Consider the following 19,537-nt stretch of genomic DNA (forward strand, 5'->3'; position numbering starts at 1 on the left):
GGCCTTATTCTACATGGATTAACTGAGGTTAAAAAATAAGCCATAGTGTATGTGTCTAGAAACAGGATCACCTTAATAAATTGACTCCAGTCCAAAATATACCAAGAAAATGCTAATAATTCGTAGCAGAGGTGTTTACAGGCACTTTAATACTTATAGGAGTGAGAGCTGAAGTATTATAATATGAGCGGGACACTGAATCTACTGGAATAAAGTTATAGACTATGTTGCATAGTGTTAGGAACAACAATCCTACAATATCAGAGAGTAGTGATAAAAGTTTTCAGCATGCAGGACGTAATAAATACTTTTTTGTTTTATAATAGAACGGTTAATATTATCATAAAGAAGAAATATTCCATATTCTGATCAGTGTACATTTTTCATACCTGTTCGTAGAAATAACAATGTTATATAGTGGTAGTACATATTGTACTGAGACATAAACGTGTTTTTCTTTTTAAGTCATCTTAACAGGATGAAAAAACTGTACATGGTGGTAACTGCTGAGCACTACCCTCAGGCAGAGGTCCTGGCAAGGCTGGACCTTCTAGACACAAATCAATGGAATGAAAATCATCTACAAAGTGTCCAGGCCGAAATCGCCAAACCACTGCTTCTGTACTGGTAAGAATAGAAAATGACTGGTCCTCCTACTCATGTTTCCATACAAACCTATGTTCTGAATTAAATATCTCCATTTATTTTTAAGGGGCCCTAGATTTTGTTTGTCCAAATCTGCATCGCCTATTAAAGTTGGTGCTGATCTCAAATTACATTATGACCGGCAGCTGAGGCCGAAGAGAGATGTTGACCCTTTTGCCCAGACAATAACCCTTCTACCTCTCAGACCCAAGTCTTGTATGCCAAGAATTGCCACTTCAGGTTCTGCGGTAGGTGCCGCTCGCATATTCTTATACTATGACCAGCAATGTAAAATCTCTTATGTACTGATAGCTTGGGGCTAGGCTAATTTCTTGATCACATGCCCAGATATGTGTGTCTCATTGGCTATGCTTTTCATTCTATGGTGTAATAAATAAAATATTCCCTATAACTGCACCTCACCATTTAAGAAGCACTGGTTTATACTGATGGATTGCAAACTTCTAAGTGATCACTGTAAAAAATAAAGACAATAATATAGACAATGTGTCACGATCTAGGGGTATGTGGACCCACTAGGCCGCTCCGCCGTAGCGGAGTGGCAGCCGGCCAAAAAATAGTCTATGCAAAGTCCTTATTACGAGAGTACCTGTAGGGGTTGAGACAGTAGCACAGGCTTTGGCACGGGTGGTACTTGATATGGCAGATGACGCCAGACGTGGTGGATAATACCAGACATGGTATAAGGCACCAGGCATGGCAGATGACAGCAGATGTGGCAGATGACAGCAGAGGTGGCAGATGACAGCAGACGTGGAAGATCATACAGAGGACTCCAACTAAAGGCTAGGTACAAGAGACAATACAGCAATAGGATACAGCATACGGGAACACTGTCAGCAGGATACAACTAAGGGACCATTTGCAATACGAATATGGGGAGACAACAACAATGCTCAGGCAAGGAGAGGAAGGGCGGAGCCCTTTATATAGTCCAGGGTGATCTGGGGATAGGTTAGGGAAACTTTAGTAAGTGCGTGCGCTGGTCCTTTAAGACCGGGGATGAGCGCGCGCACCCTAATACTCAGTCCAGGACAGGAAGGTCGCGCGAGCTGGCGTCCCCCGGGAGGGAGACGCTAGCAGGTGGCCAGGAGACTGTGGTCGCAGCCGTTCGACGATGGGGAGCGGCGGCAGTCCGTGGCCGCAGTCATTCTACAATGTACTTTGTTCTCCCACTCTTCCATTGTGAGGAAAGACAAAGTGGGTGGTTACAATATGAGAGGAAGAAATGCGGTCCTCATTTGGAAGATGTGTATTATATTAATAGGGAGAAATGCAGTTTCTGATTGCTAAAAAATATTTACAGGAAAATTCTATAGTTCTGTCGAATATGTTGGTGGTATACAAATAACAGGAAATAAAAAAAAATACTTATTAGTAGAATATTCTACATTGCTTTGTGATATGCTAATAGTATATTTTTACAGGTGATTGAGAAGAATCAAGCATATCCTAAAACGGTTAAAAGTGCCTCATCTCCTAGACTGTCTGGAAGACTGATATCTGCAAATGTATTGCCTCAGAGAAGACAAATAAGGAGCTTACCCGGAAGTGCAACGTGGGCACCTCAACACAGGTGAAATACAGGCCTTCATGTTATATAGCCTGGGTGGCCAATTGTAATTTGGAAGCCACAATAATGGAAACGGCCATTCAGGAGCATTATTGATGGACACATAGAATCATATGCCTCAGCAAATACTCACAATACAGAATTACCCATATAACTGTGCCAGTCACATAGCCGTGGCTATAAAAGTAGTTACTGCATTGCACAATGCCCTTATACATGGTCCTACACTGCTCTGTCCTCTAGTAACATGAACATTTAAGCAGTAAGTCCGCTATTTCTTCCTATTCCATTCTCTACAGCAGTTGTCCCCAACCAGTGGCTCGGGGGTCATATGTTGGTCACAACCCCCTACTATGTGGGTCGCCATAGGAACCCTGAGTTATAACCATATGCTCTTACTACAATAGGACATCCACATTAACAATATTACAGACATATCCTATCCACAGAAAAGTGCCAATCCGGGTGGTGGAATACCAGTGTGTTAAGTTTTAAACAGAAGTATTTACTTGCATATTTAAATGTCATGATTTTATGTTTCTCTCCGTTTAATATGTTACATTTTTTTACTTAAAGGGGTTTTCAGAGTTAAAACTTTTATGTGTCAGTGCTTTTAACCTTGGAATGTGATTAAATTTGTAATGCACTTACTGTATCAAAATTGGCCCCGTTTCCCGATGCTGCCATGGGGCACACGACTGGTGACGTCACTCTCTTCGCTGTGTTTACCAGCCGTATACTTGTCACATGGTCAAACTGTTAAAAGTTTCTGCCTGGTATACGGCACGTCACTAGTGACGTGCCGTGTATGGGCTGTTCTGTTATACAGCCGGGAGCGCGCATGTGTCAAGAAGTAATGCTTTGACAAGCGGACAAGCAAGAGAACGGCAGGGACAGTTCATGCGCATTACCGGCTGTATAACCGTACAGCCCATACACGTGTGACGTGCCTTATACCAGGCAGAAACTTCTAACAGTTTGACCACGTGATAGGTATACGGCTGGTAAACAGAGCGGGCAAAGAGAGTGACGTCACCAGTCATTTGCCCCATTGCAGCATCGGAAACGTGGGCCAGTTTTGATACAGTAAGTGCATTACAAATGTAATAACATTCTGAGCACTGACACATAAAAGTTTAAACTCGGAAAACCCCTTTAAATGTAGCTTCCGGTCATCACTCATAATTGAATGTGGATCACAAGGTATAAAATGTTGGGGACTGCTGCTCTACAGTCTAAGATCAGCATGGGAAAATTGTGTCTGGACGAAGAGATCTGTGATTGGCCTTTCAGAGTAGATGTGTAGCATTCTGGGACGACGCCTGTAATCCAGGACGGTCGCACTAAATCCTGGAATCTTGTTTGTTGTGGACTCGGGGAGTCACAAGCCACATATGATAGTTTGTATGATAAATAGGCAATAGTTCTAAAATACAAGTCATCCTATGTAGGCTGTGTTCACATCAGTGTTGCTTTTCTGTTTATTGGTTCCGCTGCAGCTTTCTGTCGGAGGAACTCATGAACGGAAAAGTGAACGAAAACCATAGCTATTGTTATTACTAAAAAGATGAAAACCTTACGGAACGTAAACAGACGGAAACCATTTGCAACAGAAGCATTACTATTAAATTTAATAATAATGCAAACGGAAGCTATGGTTTCCATTAGCCTTTCCGTTCATGAGTTTCTCCGATGGAAAGCTGCGACGGAACCCATTAATCGAAAAATAACTCTGATGTGAACGGGCCCTAAGAGTATGACCAATAACTTTGATACATTTCTGAAAGTTTTAAGACCTGATTAGAACTTCATATATGTGACAGATTATTTAATGGGAGCTATTTTCTACTAACCACATGTTTCTGTCCAGTAACCATATTACAAGAAAATATTTCATTTTTATTAGGACACAAATTAGACCCATGAGCTTAAGACCAGCATCTGTACATACTAATGTCAAGGAGAGAGTGGGATTAAAGTCTCATCGCAGCGGTACGGAAGAAGATAACCCATCAGTGAGTACCCATCTAGTAACATGAACTGTTTTTGGCTAACTGAAATGGACTCGTTTACATAAATATGTGGTAATACAAGACACACAATTTGCCATAAAGTGACTTTGTAGTTATAAATGTATTTCTTAAAATATGTTTATAGAGGCTAAAGCTCCATTTTTACCAATACAGAACTTCAATCGTAGACATAGGGGGAGATATATTAAGACTCCATCAGTCTTAATAAAAATCAAGTTGGAGTAAGATACAACACATTTTTTAAGCGGCACGTGTGCCTCTTAATAAATTTGTCGCATTTTCAGCTGTCCATGCGCCACTGTATAAAATCTACGCCAGCCAGGAGATGGCAAAGATTTCCGCTATAATTTACGCCAGTTTCTGGCATGAATTATAGGAAATGCATCAGCCCGTGGTGACCACGCCCCCTTTAGCTGACTGCCGCCTGCTTTTTTTTAAAGTGCCAAGACGGAGGGAAATGGCCAAAAAGTCGCAATTATTGTGACATTTGGTCCGTTTGCGTTATTTCTATGCCAGACAACTGCCATAGAAATGTTACATTCCCCCCGAAAGAGTTAAATCATAAAATCCTGGCTACTTGCAGCCGCCACTAGGGGGAGCTTAGGCGCTTACTGCATACTTATTTATTATTGAGTTTCATGTATAACAATATGCAGTAAGCACTTAAAAGATATATAATGAAATGAAGCATACAGGTTTTGAATTCTGAAGCAGTGGAAATGTATTCTCTAAAGATATAAATCAATATTCACCATCTGGAAGTCCTACAAATGAATTATGGTTTGCCACATACCAGTTTCATAGGTAAAGAATAATGGTTTATAGCCGTATTTAAGGTTTAAGTTGGGCTTCTTAGTTCCAGTGAAGGGGAATCTTTAGACTACTGCATACAATTGCTTTTTATAAAACTGGGGGCTTCTGACTTTGTGGCAACAGTAGATTTATAATGATACTATATTAAATGATACTATGTTATCTCCAAAAAATGTGAAGTTAGTGATTTATACAGATAATCAAGGAGGAAATGGAAAACCTGTTGCACCCCTGCTGTGTGCATTATATATCTGCTCTAGCATCACCTTTTGCAAAATGCCTGTACTGTGATATCATTGTGTGCATTATACCTCTCATAGTGACATCATTCTGTGTTTTTCCTGTGCTGTGCTTTCACAGTGATGTCACGTGTGTGTGTGTGTGTGTGTGTGTGTGTGTGTGTGTGTGTGTGTGTGTATGTGTGTGTGTGTGTGTGTGTGTGTGTGTTATTCCTGTGCTACTGTGTTATCATGTTGTGCAATGTCCCTGTATTGTGACATGACTAGTTTAATAAATGCACTGCTAACACTTCACTGAGTAAATTATCCTTGCTCTGTGACATCACTATGTGAAGTATCTCTCTGCTGTGACATCACTTTGTGCATTATCTCTCTTTATTAGGGAAAAACACATGGCATTCCATGTTTCACTATTTAATTTGCCATGGTAGAGTGTAGCTCTTTTTCAAGTTTTGGTATGGGGCCCCATTATTACTTGTTAGGCTCCTCATAAGATACTAGAAGTATGACTTTTTTTTTTTTTATACATAAATACATCTACATTACAAGCTTTAACAATGTTCTCAGATAGCACAGCTTTTACTCTTTATGGCAAAGATCCGACAGCCTTTTATTGCAGGGACACAGAAGTTTACTGTCATACTGGGAAATGACTTAATATCAATTGGTTCACTGCCCAAAATAACACCAGGAAAGAAAATAAAGGATTTTATTTTTTGCTCTTCCAAGAATAAATTATTGCTGTTTGAATTTTTCTCCAGGGGCTGCCCCAGGCCATCTATGACCTGTAGCCTTAAAATAGCGTAAAGTGAAAGATCTAAGATAGAAGTAAACTGACTCCCTGATGGGGTAGAAGTGTGAGCTGTGATAAATTGTCAATATATATATATGTATATGTGTATGTGTGTGTATATAATATATATATATATATATATATATATATATATAATGTTTACAACATGCGTGCATGCGCAATAGTGGTATGGAGACGCCGCTATAGCTTTTATTCACTTATGTACATGTGTCCTCAAGGTGGTGAGTACAATCCGACTTAAGAACTCCTTATACACAGCTGACCTCCTTGTTATTGCCCTATGTAACACTATAGCACTACTTTAGTGCACTTTATATATATGTATATATGCTATATGAAATATTGTTTGCACATGAATTTATTATAATACAAGGTGTTTCTATATATATTGTATATTCATAGATATTTTTTTATCCTTTTGTGTATATTAATTGTTGATTGATTCACTGCTACACAATGGTATATTTACCCACCCCTATATGTAACACTTTGCTTGAGAAAGATCCCATTGAGTTGGATTGAAACGTTTCTGGGGTGAATAAAACATACCACTTTATCTATTCACAATCTAGAGTGCTGCCTCTATTTTTTTTGCTATATATATATATATATATATATATATATATATATATATATATATTACTCAACATTGAAATTGCAACACCAAGAAGGAACAGTTTTGGAATTGTGGCATTCAGAGGATTGATAGACATGTTTGAGGCGTATCGAGGTTCTCCAGCACCCGGGGCAAAGTTTCCCCCCCCCTCCTGACATCTTCTGCCCCCTCGCCATGTTTTTTTCTCTACCAATCGACGTGTCATTTCTTTTTGTGTAACTCGAGCATAAAAGCATTCGTACATTTTACAAGCAATATAGTTTTATACACAACACCAGAATAGTGCTCAGTACATAAATACAGACCCAGAACCAAGCTCAGTACATAAATACAACACCAGCACAAATACAGCTCAATTTAGTGCAACCCCTGCCGTATAGGTTTGCACTAAATTGTTTCCAATTGGGAGTTGCTGTTTCACCCTTGTGAAAATGAAAAAATGAAAAAAAAAATTATATTAATTTTTATGCCCTAATTCCAATAAATTATGCAAAAGACCTGTGGGGGTCTAAATGGTCACTATACCAGTAGATAGATTCCTTAAGGTGTGTAGTTTCCCAAATTGGGTCTTTTGGGTGGCTCCTACTGTTTTGGCCCCGCAGGGGCCATGGCAAATGTGACATGGCACCCAAAAAACATTCCAGCTAAATTTCAGCTCCAAATGGTTCTCCTTCCCTTTTGAGGCCTGCAGTGTGTCCAAACAGCAGTTTATGACCACTTATGGGGTATTGCCGTAGTCGGGAGAAATTGCTTTTCAAATGTTGCAGTGCTTTTTTTCATTTTTATTCCTAAAAATGTAAAATGTCCACGTTTTATTGGAAAAACTTTAGCTTTTCAATTTTCATTGCCTAATTCCACTAAATTTGGCAAAAAACCTGTGGGGTTAAAATGCTCACTAAAACCCTCGTTAAATTCCTTCAGGGGTGTAGTTTCCCATATCACTTTTGGGGGTTTCCACTGATTTGGTTCCTCAGGGGCTTTGCAAATGTGACATGACACTGCAAACCATTCCAGAAAAATTTGAGCTCCAAAAGCAAAATAGCGCTCTTTCCATTCTGAGCTCTGACGTGTGTCCAAACAGCAGTTTATCACCACATATTGGATATTGCCGTAATTGGGAGAAATTGCTTTTCAAATGTTTTTTGTCCTTTAGGCCTTGTAAAAATTGAAAATTTCTACGTTTTATTTGAAAAAAATTTAGATTTTCATTTTCACAATCTTATTCCACTAAATTCAGCAAAAAAACTGTGGGGTCAAAGTGCTCACTATACCCCTTGATAAATTCCTTGAGGGGTGTAGTTTGCTAAATGGTGTCTTTTTGGGAGTGTTTCCACTGTTTTGGCCCCACAAGACCTCTTCAAACCTGACATGGTGCCTAAAATATATTCTAATAAAAAGGAGGCCCCAAAATCCACTAGATGCTTCTTTGCTTCTGAAGCCTGTGCTTCATTCCATTACCACACTAAGGCCACATGTGGGATATTTCTAAAAACGGCAAAATCTGGGAAATAAATATTGAGTTGCGTTTCTCTGGTAAAACCCTCTGTGTTACAGAAAAAAAAGGATTAAATATGAATTTATGCAAAAACAATGAAATTTGTAAATATCACCCCTACATTTGCGTTAATTCTTGTAAAAAACGCCTAACGGGTTAAGAAACTTTATTAATGTTATTTTGAATACTTTGAATGGTGCAGTTTTTAAAATAGGGTGATTTATGGGGGTGTGTATTGTATGGGCCCCCTTCAAAGCCATTTCACAACTAAACTGGTCCCTCAAAAAATAGCCTTTTAAAATTTTCTTGAATATGTGAGAAATTGCTGCTAAAGTTCTAAACCTTGTAATGTCCTAGAAAAAGAAAAGAACGTTCAAAAAAAATGATGCCAACATGAAGTAGAGATATGCTATATGTGAAATTGTAATTATTTTGTGTGGTATTACCATCTGTTTGTCAAGCAGATACATTTAAATTTAGAAAAGCGCTAATTTTTGAATTTTTTCTCTAAGTGTTGGTGCTCTTCACAATTAAATATTGAATTTATTGACCAAATTTTTTCACTACCATAAAGTACAATATGTACGAGAAAACAGTCTCAGAACCGTTTCTATAGGTAAAAGCATTCCAAAGCTATTACCACATAAAGTGACACATGTCAGATTTGAAAAAATCGGCTTAGTCTTTAAGGCCAAAAGAGGCTGTGTCCTGAAAGGGTTAATGGTTGTCTGAGGAATGTTATGCCACGCTGAATTCATTTGGGCACGCAAATCATCAAGATTGGCTGCTGGCAGCTCCCTTTGCAATTGCCGACCAATGACGTGCCAGATGTGCTCGACTATAGACAAGTCCTGAGACGCTGCAGGCCATGGTAGCACGTTTAGGCCACGCAGGCTGCTCACAGTAGCACGAGCAACATGCGGCCTGGCCTTGTCCTGTTGAAAAATGGCTTCTGGGACACTTTGGAGAAATGGCCGTACCACTGTTTCCACGACCAAATCAATGTAACACAGAGCTATCAGTGTACCTAAAAGAGGGGTCCGGCTACCGTACATTATGCCACCCCACACCATAATCCCGGGAGTAGGACCGGTGTGACATTCCCGTGTGAAGGGCTCTTCATGGCGTTGCCCACATAGTCCCCAGACCAAAGTCCGGTTATCATTGCATCTGAGACAAAAGCAGGACTCATCGCTGAAGTGGATAGACCTCTATCTCAGCCTACATTGCAGTCTTGAGGTGCACCATGATAGCCTTTGAGAGCGGTGGCGTGTGGTCAATGGTACACCTGTAGCTGGACGCCTGGCTCGTAGCCTAATGTGGTGCAAATAGCTTTTGCCGCCCCAGGCTTGGGATGTGACATCCAATTTCACTTGCAGTACAGAATGGATCACTACGCGCCATTCTTCCAATCAGACAATCCATCCGTGCAGAGGTTCGCTTCTACACACTCCTTGCTGTCGTTCCCGTTCGTTGTTGTTCTCCCAATCTCCAGATCACCCAACATTGAACAGTTCTGACATCTCGGCCTAGGCGCGTAGCGATCTGCCGTAGTGATAAACCAAGGTCTCTCAGTTCAAGGATTCTGTCCCTCTCAGTTTGCGATAAGTGTCAATAACTGGGACGTCAACGAACAGGAGGCATCGCACAATCATCCCACACCACTTGATCCGATTTTTTAGGTTTCAAGGTGGCTAAAGAACTTTGCTTTCCATCTGGCTTTTATTGCCCCTCCGCATGCCACAGATTGGAGCTTGCTGCTTAAAAATTTGATTATTTGCAGATCTTAGCAACACCTGCTACTTCCTCGATTTGCATAAACTTACGGCTTACCCTCCTTGGTGTCGCAAATTTCAATGTTGAGGAGTGTGTATGTATATGTGTGTGTGTATGTGTATATATATATATATATATATATATATATGTATGTATGTATATATATATATATATATATATATATATATATATATATATATAGAGAATATAAACTTCCTAAAATCTTCTGGTATTGATTGACCATTCTTGGGATATGAGACTATAGTTCCATCAGCAATTAGCTATCGTAAGAGGATTGTGTGTGAATAGTTGGAGGCTTATACAGTTTACTATAAATCCCAACTGCTTAAAGATGGATTATGGGGATCTAGGGAAGTGATGACTGTCTTCTTGAGATTGTGAAAACACTGCCAGGGTGGGAGTTCCAGTCCAGGTCAAATAACCGCTCATGATCCTTGGTGTGATTCCATACTTTACTAACATATGCTGCTACTCTGGTCTCGTGCCATGGACTTCTCCCCTTGACAACTGTGCTGAGACACTTTTCAATACAAACAGCAGTGTTAAACTCATGACCTCATAGGATTACTTGAATGTACTACAAATAAACTCCTTGCCAGTACAAATAATCCATCCCCAAGTAAAATTTGATTCCATCAATTCCTTAATCTGGATTTAGGTTTTCCAGGAAGAAAAATTAATTTACATTACAAATTTTTTTGAGCTAAGTATTTTCACCCAGAAGTGCATGTACGTCAGAGAGGTTAAGATTGTTTGCAGGTTTGCTTTTACTGTTAATTTCTTCTGAGTGACTTCATTTTGTTGAAAATTAGAGTACACCCTGTAGAAAATAAGCATTCTGAGCCGGGGAAGTATCACATCACCAGTTTTTTTCATCAAGTAGAATAGAACAGGGCAAGTTTATAACCCTAGTTTCGTCCCAGCCAAATGTTCCTAGTAGATGCCTTAAAGGGAACCTGTCACCAGCATTTCACCTATTGAACTTTACTTATCCCTCACTGGCCGCTGCTACCAAAAGTTCATTACCGTTATCCCATCTCCTAATCTCCTCCTCCGACTGTAAATAACGGTCTGCAAGCATTTTGCGCTTTTTATCGTGATAATCCGCAAGATTTTGTGTGCAGGGGGAAGGCGAGGAGCTGTCAATCAAAAGTAAGGAGGCCGGTAAACTCGGAAAGACTTGAGGAATGAAGATTTTACTCTTTTATGCTCATTAGCATACGGTGTGGGAACACTAAAAAACTGAATAATAAAGCTACAGAGCCGATTAAGAAGATAATTATAGGTTATATGGAAATGATTTCTCACCCACTACCACCAGGTATTGCAGGTTTAATAGGTGAAATGCTGGTGACAGGTTCCCTTTAAGAATCTATTTATGATTTATTTATTTCTGTTGCTTATATAGTGCCAACATATTCCACAGCGCTGTACAGAATCTGTCATCACTCACTGTCCCTACTGGGGCTCACAATCTAAAACCCCTATCTGTATGTTTTTGCAGAACCCAGAGAAAACCTACACAAACGCAGGGAGAACTAGGGCTGGGCAAACAAATTAGTTTGCCCTTTCAAAAGCGCCACGATTTGATTATTTTTAAATTCGTAAAATCAAATGAACCCCCCCCCCACCACAAACTCACCACCGTCAAGTAATTACTTAAGGTAGATGCCAAAGTGTATAGGCTTCTTGGAGTGTCTTTGCGCTCGCTCATGTGACCGCTTTCATGCTTCTCCAGAGCGTGCAGAGAGCAGGTGGGTGGCAACAAAGATGCTGTGAATGGCTGGTCTGGGATTTGTCTTGAGAGGCGGTGTCTGCTCTGGGGTCTTTGACTTCTATATAATGAGTGCGCACATCTATGTAGTGAGGGTTCATGTGTGCGTATTTGTATGTAGTGAATATGTGCTCCTCTGTGTTGTGAGTTTACATGTCTGTATATAGTGAACATGCGTACAGTACAGTACAGAAAACTTATGTTTGACTGTATGTGGTAAGTATGTGTACATGTAGTAGTGAGAATGTGTATGTGTTGGTACATTTCATCATACCCTTCAGTAATGAGTGTGCCTATGTTTAGTGTGTGTTCATAGTAAGTGTGTATGTATGTAGTCAGGGGCGTAACTAGGAAAGACTGAGCCCCATAGCAAACTTTTGACTGGGGCCCCCCCCCCCCGCTGGGTATCACACAACCCCCCCTTGAGACAGTGCCTCCCTGTAGATTCCACCACACAGCGCCCCCCTATAGATAGCGCCATACACAGCCCCTGTAGATAGCACCATACACAGCCCCCTGTAGATAATGTCTTACAGCCCCAAATCCCTCCTGTGATAACGCCATACAGCCCCCCTGTAGATAACGCCATACAGACCCCCCCTGTAGATAATGCCATACAGACCCCCCTGTAGATAACGCCATAGAGAACCACCCCCTGTAGATAACACCATACAGAACCACCCCCTGTAGATAACACCATACAGAACCACCCCCTGTAGATAACGCCATCAGACCCCCCCCCAAAAAAAAAAACGGCCTATAGTTTGTCCTACAAAAGACATGCATCCCCTATCCACAGGATAGGGGATACATGTGTGATCGCTGGCAGCGATAAGGAGAACGGGGGACCGAAAGTCCCCCAAGTTCTCCATGACAAACCTCGGACATCCCGCGTCTGCGCAGTTTAATAAAAATGAAAGGAGCGCTGGTCACGCATGCGCACAAGCACGACCGGTGCGCAAGTCATTTCTATGGAGCTGCAGACAGACCCCGGAGGTCCGAGGTTTGTCATGGGGAACTTCGGGGGACTTTCGGTCCACTGTTCTCCTTATCGCTGGGCGTCCCAGCGATCACACATGTATCCCCTATCCTGTGGATAACCCCTTCAGTGGCGTCGCGCTGTAGCAGCCATAGCAGCTGCTAGCGGAGCCTCCGGCCATGGGGGGGCTCATGCTGCGGGCCCCGTAGCAGCCGCTACGGCTGCTAAAGCGGTAGTTATGCCACTGTATGTAGTAAGTGTTTACACCTGTATGTAGTGAGTGTGCATATGTGTATAGTAAGTGAGCATATGTGTGCGTGCTTTTATGCAGGGCAGCATGAACTGTTAGGATGCACTCACATGCGGCAGATTTTGTTGCAGAAATTTCTGCAATTGAAAATCAGTTCCATTCATCTGAATGGAACTTTCAGAAATCCATGTCCCTGCTGTAGAAACAACCACATTTAGATTAAATTATCTGATTCTCAGACGCAGAAATTTCTGCAACAAAATCAGTCGCATGCGACTACACCCTAAATATGGCCCTGTTTCCAGTCTAATATCAGCAATGTGATGTGATTCTGGTGAGATTTTATTTTTAGACCATATCACTAAGCCCTATGTCTTGGTATATTTTATAGTTATTTTAGCAAGAAAAAAAAAATCAAGATTATAATTTCAAATTGTCCATAAAATTTAAAAATTATATATTTTTGGGGGGCAAAATCACCCAGCCCTAGGGAGCAGAGGTGGGATTCAAATTTTTAACAACGGGTTCCCAGTTTTTCGGACGAAGACATACACGGCGCGGTTGGGGCTCAAAGTGTTTTGCGGTGTATCGCGCCATTGAAAATGATTCTAATAATAAAATAAAACAATTACGATATTACAAATACACCCTACATTAAAGTGGACTCTAAATAAAGAAATTCCCTGTCCAGAATGCTTTAGTGTGGTTTCCACACTATGTATATAATTACATAAGCGTACAGACCTACCCACACATTATATTAAACTCACCCATTACGTATAGGACTATATGCGCACATTCAATAGCCTAAGCGTGCTCAGCCCATTTAGTTAGGCTGTGCACATGAGAAGGCTGAAGGACAGTGCGGAGTGCGCAGTAAGCCGCGACAACTCTCCCGGCTAATGTACAGATACGGTGCCAGGAGCAAGCTCAGTACATATAAACAGCACCAGAACAAAGCTCAGTTCATATATACAGCACCAGAACAAAGCTCAGTACAAATATACAGCACCAGAACAAAGCTCAGTATATAAGTACAACACCAGAACAAAGCTTAGTACATAAATACAGCACCAGAACCAATCTCAGTACATAAATACAACACTAGAACCAAGATCAGTACATAAACATAACACCAGAACCAAGCTCAGTACATATATACAACACCAGAACCAAGCTCAGTACATATATACAACACCAGAACCAAGCTCAGTACATAAATACAGCACCAGAACTAAGCTCAGTACATAAATACAGCATCAGAACAAAGATTAATACATATATACAACACCAAAACCAAGCTTAGTACCGAAATGCAACACAGAACCATGTTCAGTATATATATATATATATATATATATATATATATATATATACACACAGCACCGGAACCGAGCTAGGAACTTGTACACAACACCAGAACAAAGCTCAGTACATATATACAGCACCAGAACAAAGCGCAGTACATACATATAGCACCAGAACAAAGCTCAGTACATATATACAACACCAGAACCAAGCTCAGTACATAAATACAACACCAGAACAAAGCTCAGTACATATATACAGCACCAGAGCACAGAGCAAAGCTTAGTACATATATACAACACCAGAACCAAGCTCAGTACATAAATACAACACCAGAACAAAGCTCAGTACATATATACAGCACCAGAGCAAAGCTTAGTACATATATACAACACCAGAACAAAGCTCAGTATATATACTAGTGATTCTCAATTAATTAGAATATCATCAAAAGTTAATTGATTTCAGTAATTCAATTAGAAAAAGTGTCTCTCATAAATTCTATAGATTCATTACACACAGAGTGATCTATTTCCAGCATTTTTTTCTTGTAACGTTGATGATTATGGTAACCGTTAATAAAAAGCCAAAATTTAAGTCACTCAGAAAATTAGAATATTATATAAGCCCAATTTCAAAAAATTATTTTTAATACCGAAATATTGTCCTACTAAAAAGTATGTACAGTATATGCCCTCAATACTTGGTCGGTGCTCCTTTTGCATGAATTACTACATCAATGCGGCGTGGCATGGAGACGATCAGTCTGTGGCACTGCTGAGGTGTTATGGAAGCCCATGTTGTATGATAGCGGCCTTCAGCTCGTCTGCATTATTGGGTCTGGGGTCTCATCTTCCTCTTGACAATACCCTATAGATTCTCTGTGGGGTTTAGGTCAGACGAGTTTGCTGGCCAATCAAGCGCAGTGATACTGTAGTTATTACACCAGGTATTGGTAGTTTTGGCAGTGTGGGCAGGTGCTGAGTCCTGCTGGAAAATGAAATCTGCATCTCCATAAAGCGTGTCAGCAGAGGGAAGCATGAAGTGCTGGGAAATGTCTTGCTAGACGGCTGCGCTGACTCTGGACTTGATATAACACAGTGCACCAACACCAGCAGATGTCATGGCCCCCAAACCAAAGAATACAATATTTGAAGCAGCACAAATCCCGTTATCAGGAGCGGTGTCACGCTGTAAAATCAGACAAACCCAGTCTGACGTAATGTAATCTTCAGAAAAAGCGTGGTGAACAGCAGCACACGTCACCCAAGTTTCAATCAATATGTTCTTTTATTAGTCAAACATCCAGTAAAAAAATGGCAACGTTTCGACCAGTGACAAGTGGAGGGTCTTTCTCAAGCCTTTCTCTCTCATGGCCCCCAAACCATCACTGACTGTGGAAACTTCACACTGGACCGCAAGACACTTGGATTGACGCCTCTCCACTCTTCCTCCAGAGTCTGGGACCGAGATTTCCAAATGAAATGCAAAATTTACTTTGTGAAGTTTCCACAGTCCGTGATGAAGCAACCTGGGCTTCCATAACAACTCAGCAGTGCCACAGGCTGAACACCCCCATGCCACGCCGCATTGATGCCGTAATTCATGCAGAGTCGGAGCCCCGACAAAGTTTTGAGGGCAGATACTGTACATACTTTTCAGTAGGATGACATTTCGGTATTAAAAATCATTTATATAATATTCCAATTTTCTGAGACACTAAATTTTGAGTTTTCATTAACTGTTCCCATAATCATCAACATCAAAGAGGCTCTGTCACCACATTATAAGTGCCCTATCTTGTACATAATGTGACCGGCGCCATAATGTAGATTACAGCAGTGTTTTTCTTAATTTAGAAAATCTATCTATTTTCACCAAGTTATTTTAGCTTTATGCTAATGACTTTCTTAATAGATAACTGGGCATGTTTTTACTTTTGACCAAGTGGGCGTTGTGGAGAGAAGTGTATGACACTGACCAACCAGTGACCAATCAGCGTCATACACTTCTCTCCATTAATTTACTCGGCACATAGTTATCCTGCGTTGTTCACTATGTGCAGCCACATACACCCCCATTAGCGTTACTAAAGTGTCCTGACAGTGAATAGACATCACTTTCAGCCAGGACGCGATGTCTATTCACAATCCCGACACTTCAGTAATGTTTGGTTGGGACTTACAGCACAGCACAGCAAGCGTAATCTCGTGAGATCTCGCTGTAAATGATATCACAGCGTGATCTCGATGTGCTGTGTAAGTAAGTCCCACACAAACGTTACTGAAGTGTTGGGATTGTGAATAGACATCCCATCCTGGTTGGACGCGATGTCTTTTTATGGTCAAGACACTTCAGTAACGTTAATGTGTGTGTATGTGGCTGCACATAGTTAACAATGTAGGATCACTATATGCAGAGTAAATAAATGGAGAGAAGTGTATGACGCTGATTGGTCACTGATTGATCAGCGTCCTACACTTGTCTCCACAACGCCCACTTGGTCAAAAGTAAAAACACGCCCAGTTGTCTATTAAGAAAGTCATTAGCATAAAGCTAAAATAGGTCATAACTTGGTGAAAATATATTGTTTTTTAAATAAAAAAACACTGCTGTAATCTACATTACAGCGCCGATCACATTATGTACAAGATAGGGCACTTGTAATGTGGTGATAGAGCCTCTTTAAAAGAAAAAAATGCTGGAAATAGATCCGCCTATGTGTAATGACTCAATAGAATATATGAGTTTCACTTGTTGAATTGAATTATATATGTTTTGAGCTTGGTTGTTCTGATATGTATATACTGAGCTTTGTTCTGGTGCTATATATATGTATTGAGCTTTGTTCTGGTGCTGTATTTATGTACTGAGTTTGGTTCTGGTTTTGTACATGTGTATGAGTTTGGTTCTGATGTTGTATATATGTACTGAGCTTGGCTCTGATATTTATATGTACTAAGCTTTGTTCTGGTGCTGTATTTATGTACTAAGCTTTGTTGTGGTGCTGTATATATGTATTGAGCTTGGTTCTGGTGCTGTATATATGTTCTGAGCTTATCGTTGGTGCTGTATATATGTATTGAGCTTGGTTGTTATGATGAATATAACTCCAGAACCAAGCTCAGTACATGTATATACAGAACCAAGCTCAGTACATATAAACAGCACCATTACAAATACAGCTCAGTACAGAGATTATTTGCAAATTTAGTTTAACCCCTGCCATATAAGTTTTTGTATGGAATAAAACTACAGCTCCAAGTATAGCTGGAATGATGGTAAGGATATGCTCGGAGTTGCGGTTTCACAAAAAAGAACGATACGCACATCATCTCGCTGCAGATCATACAGTGACTTCAATACTGAGCAGTCACAGTTAGAATAAACATTTACATTTAGTGACTCACCGGTGATAACTTCTCAGATTCGTTCTTTTTCACTTTACTTTTCCATCTGGTCCAGAATTCTATGATGCCTCCAGGCCATGACCCATTTCTGCGGAAATGGGTCAATTTGCTCAATCAGATGTCTTCGGAAGCTCACTTTTTCAACATTTCTGCACCTATAAATAATTCTTATGGTACCACACTCTATGCCACTAAATATAAAAGTATCATACACTGTGTCCCCGAATATAATAGTGCTACACACTGTGCCCCTGAATATAATCGTACCATACACTGTACCATGAATAAAATTGTGTCAAACACTGTAAAGTAATGCACCACACACAGTGCACATCATAGAGCCCCCTGTAGATAGTGCCCCTCATAGAGCCACCTGTAGATAGTGCCTGTCTAAACGTTTAAAAATAATTTTATTAATGGTATTTTAAAAGAGAAGGGCACTAATGCCAAAGGATCTGAGTACAGGCATTGGCAGCACAGATCATAGGTCTTTTGTGGAGTGCCCTTACATATAATTGTTCACAGTTCACTGAACTCAAATGCCGATACAACACTGCACAGGAGTAGTAAAGCAAACTACTGGTCTGTTCGCCAGAGCGATACACGAATACAAGGTCTTATTTAGGATGTCTCAGATACACTGGTAACATTATGTATCGATATAACACTCCCAAACAAAAAAACCTTCACACTTATAACATTGATCTGTTTGCCAAAAAGGTGCAAATCTTATTTCCCTATGCGTTTCTGCGCCCCTGTGATACAGGAGAGCATCCTCAGGGGTATAAACTGCTATGCGTATATTCTCACTGCCGGTCAGCACATATTATGCTGTTTGTTTTTTGTATTAACCTGCGCGTACTACACACTGATGGCTGGTCTAGTGCGCGCCGGGGAAACTCGCGAGCCTCAAATTCCAGAGGATGGAACATGTTCGACCATCCGCAAGAGGTGGGGACTGGGATAGGAGGATTCTGCAGAAAGAGGCCCAGTGGATCTTCAGGATGCAAACCATCAAACCACTGGGGCTCAATGAACAGATATCCTTCCTCCCATTTATCTAATTTGGACATCAGTTTATGACTACTAAATGATATAGATATCACTGTTCCCCCTACGTAGCATATCTCATTGATGAGTATTATCTATCATTTATGTTTTATCGTCTACCTCCCTTGCCTATCATTTAGGTCTTTTTTCACCTATTTATTCAGCGTTATTGTCAGGTTTTGGAGCATGTACAAGATTAGTGGCCTCATTCTGTATTGCTTACTTATCCATCTGAGTCAGCTGTACATCGCACATTCTTGTACTAATACGTGCTGTGTGGTCTTACCCTATTTAGTCCATCATTTTGCTCTCACACTTTGATTGGCTCCTTCGTTTTATGCATCCCTTTCTATTTTAATTGTCCAGCTGTCTATGATGTAGCCGCCTGTAGCTCCCCTGGTAACTACCTGATGCTTTATGCATCCATCTCATTGGACGCGATGTTACTAAGGGGGCCGCTCCAGCTGGTGGGCGTCAGTGTGACGGTTAACACACCGGTTGGTCGAGGTCCCGATGATACGTATCGTGTAGGCGGGGCTAAACCTTATAAGGCTCGTGAGTTTCCCCGACCGCGCACTAGACCAGCCATCAGTGTGTAGTGCACGCCGGTTAATACAAAAAACAAACAGCATAATATGTGCTGACTGGCAGTGAGAATATACTCATAGCAATTTATACCCCTGAGGATGCTCCCCTGTATCACAGGGGCACAGAAACGCG

The 19,537-nt window shown here is 40.7% G+C and overlaps 1 protein-coding gene across 1 annotated transcript in view; it reads left to right on the forward strand.

Annotated features, from left to right (window-relative positions):
* Positions 1 to 19,537, forward strand: part of RGS22 (regulator of G protein signaling 22) — a 149,594-nt gene that overhangs the window by 52,177 nt on the left and 77,880 nt on the right. The window contains exons 9-12 of the mRNA XM_075825950.1: positions 466 to 627; positions 713 to 893; positions 2,094 to 2,242; positions 4,146 to 4,254. Coding sequence (XP_075682065.1) covers positions 466 to 627; positions 713 to 893; positions 2,094 to 2,242; positions 4,146 to 4,254 — 601 coding nt within the window. The remainder of the gene's footprint in view (positions 1 to 465; positions 628 to 712; positions 894 to 2,093; positions 2,243 to 4,145; positions 4,255 to 19,537) is intronic.

The sequence above is a fragment of the Rhinoderma darwinii genome, chromosome 5, assembly GCF_050947455.1.
Source record: "Rhinoderma darwinii isolate aRhiDar2 chromosome 5, aRhiDar2.hap1, whole genome shotgun sequence".
Taxonomy (NCBI): Eukaryota; Metazoa; Chordata; class Amphibia; order Anura; family Rhinodermatidae; genus Rhinoderma; species Rhinoderma darwinii.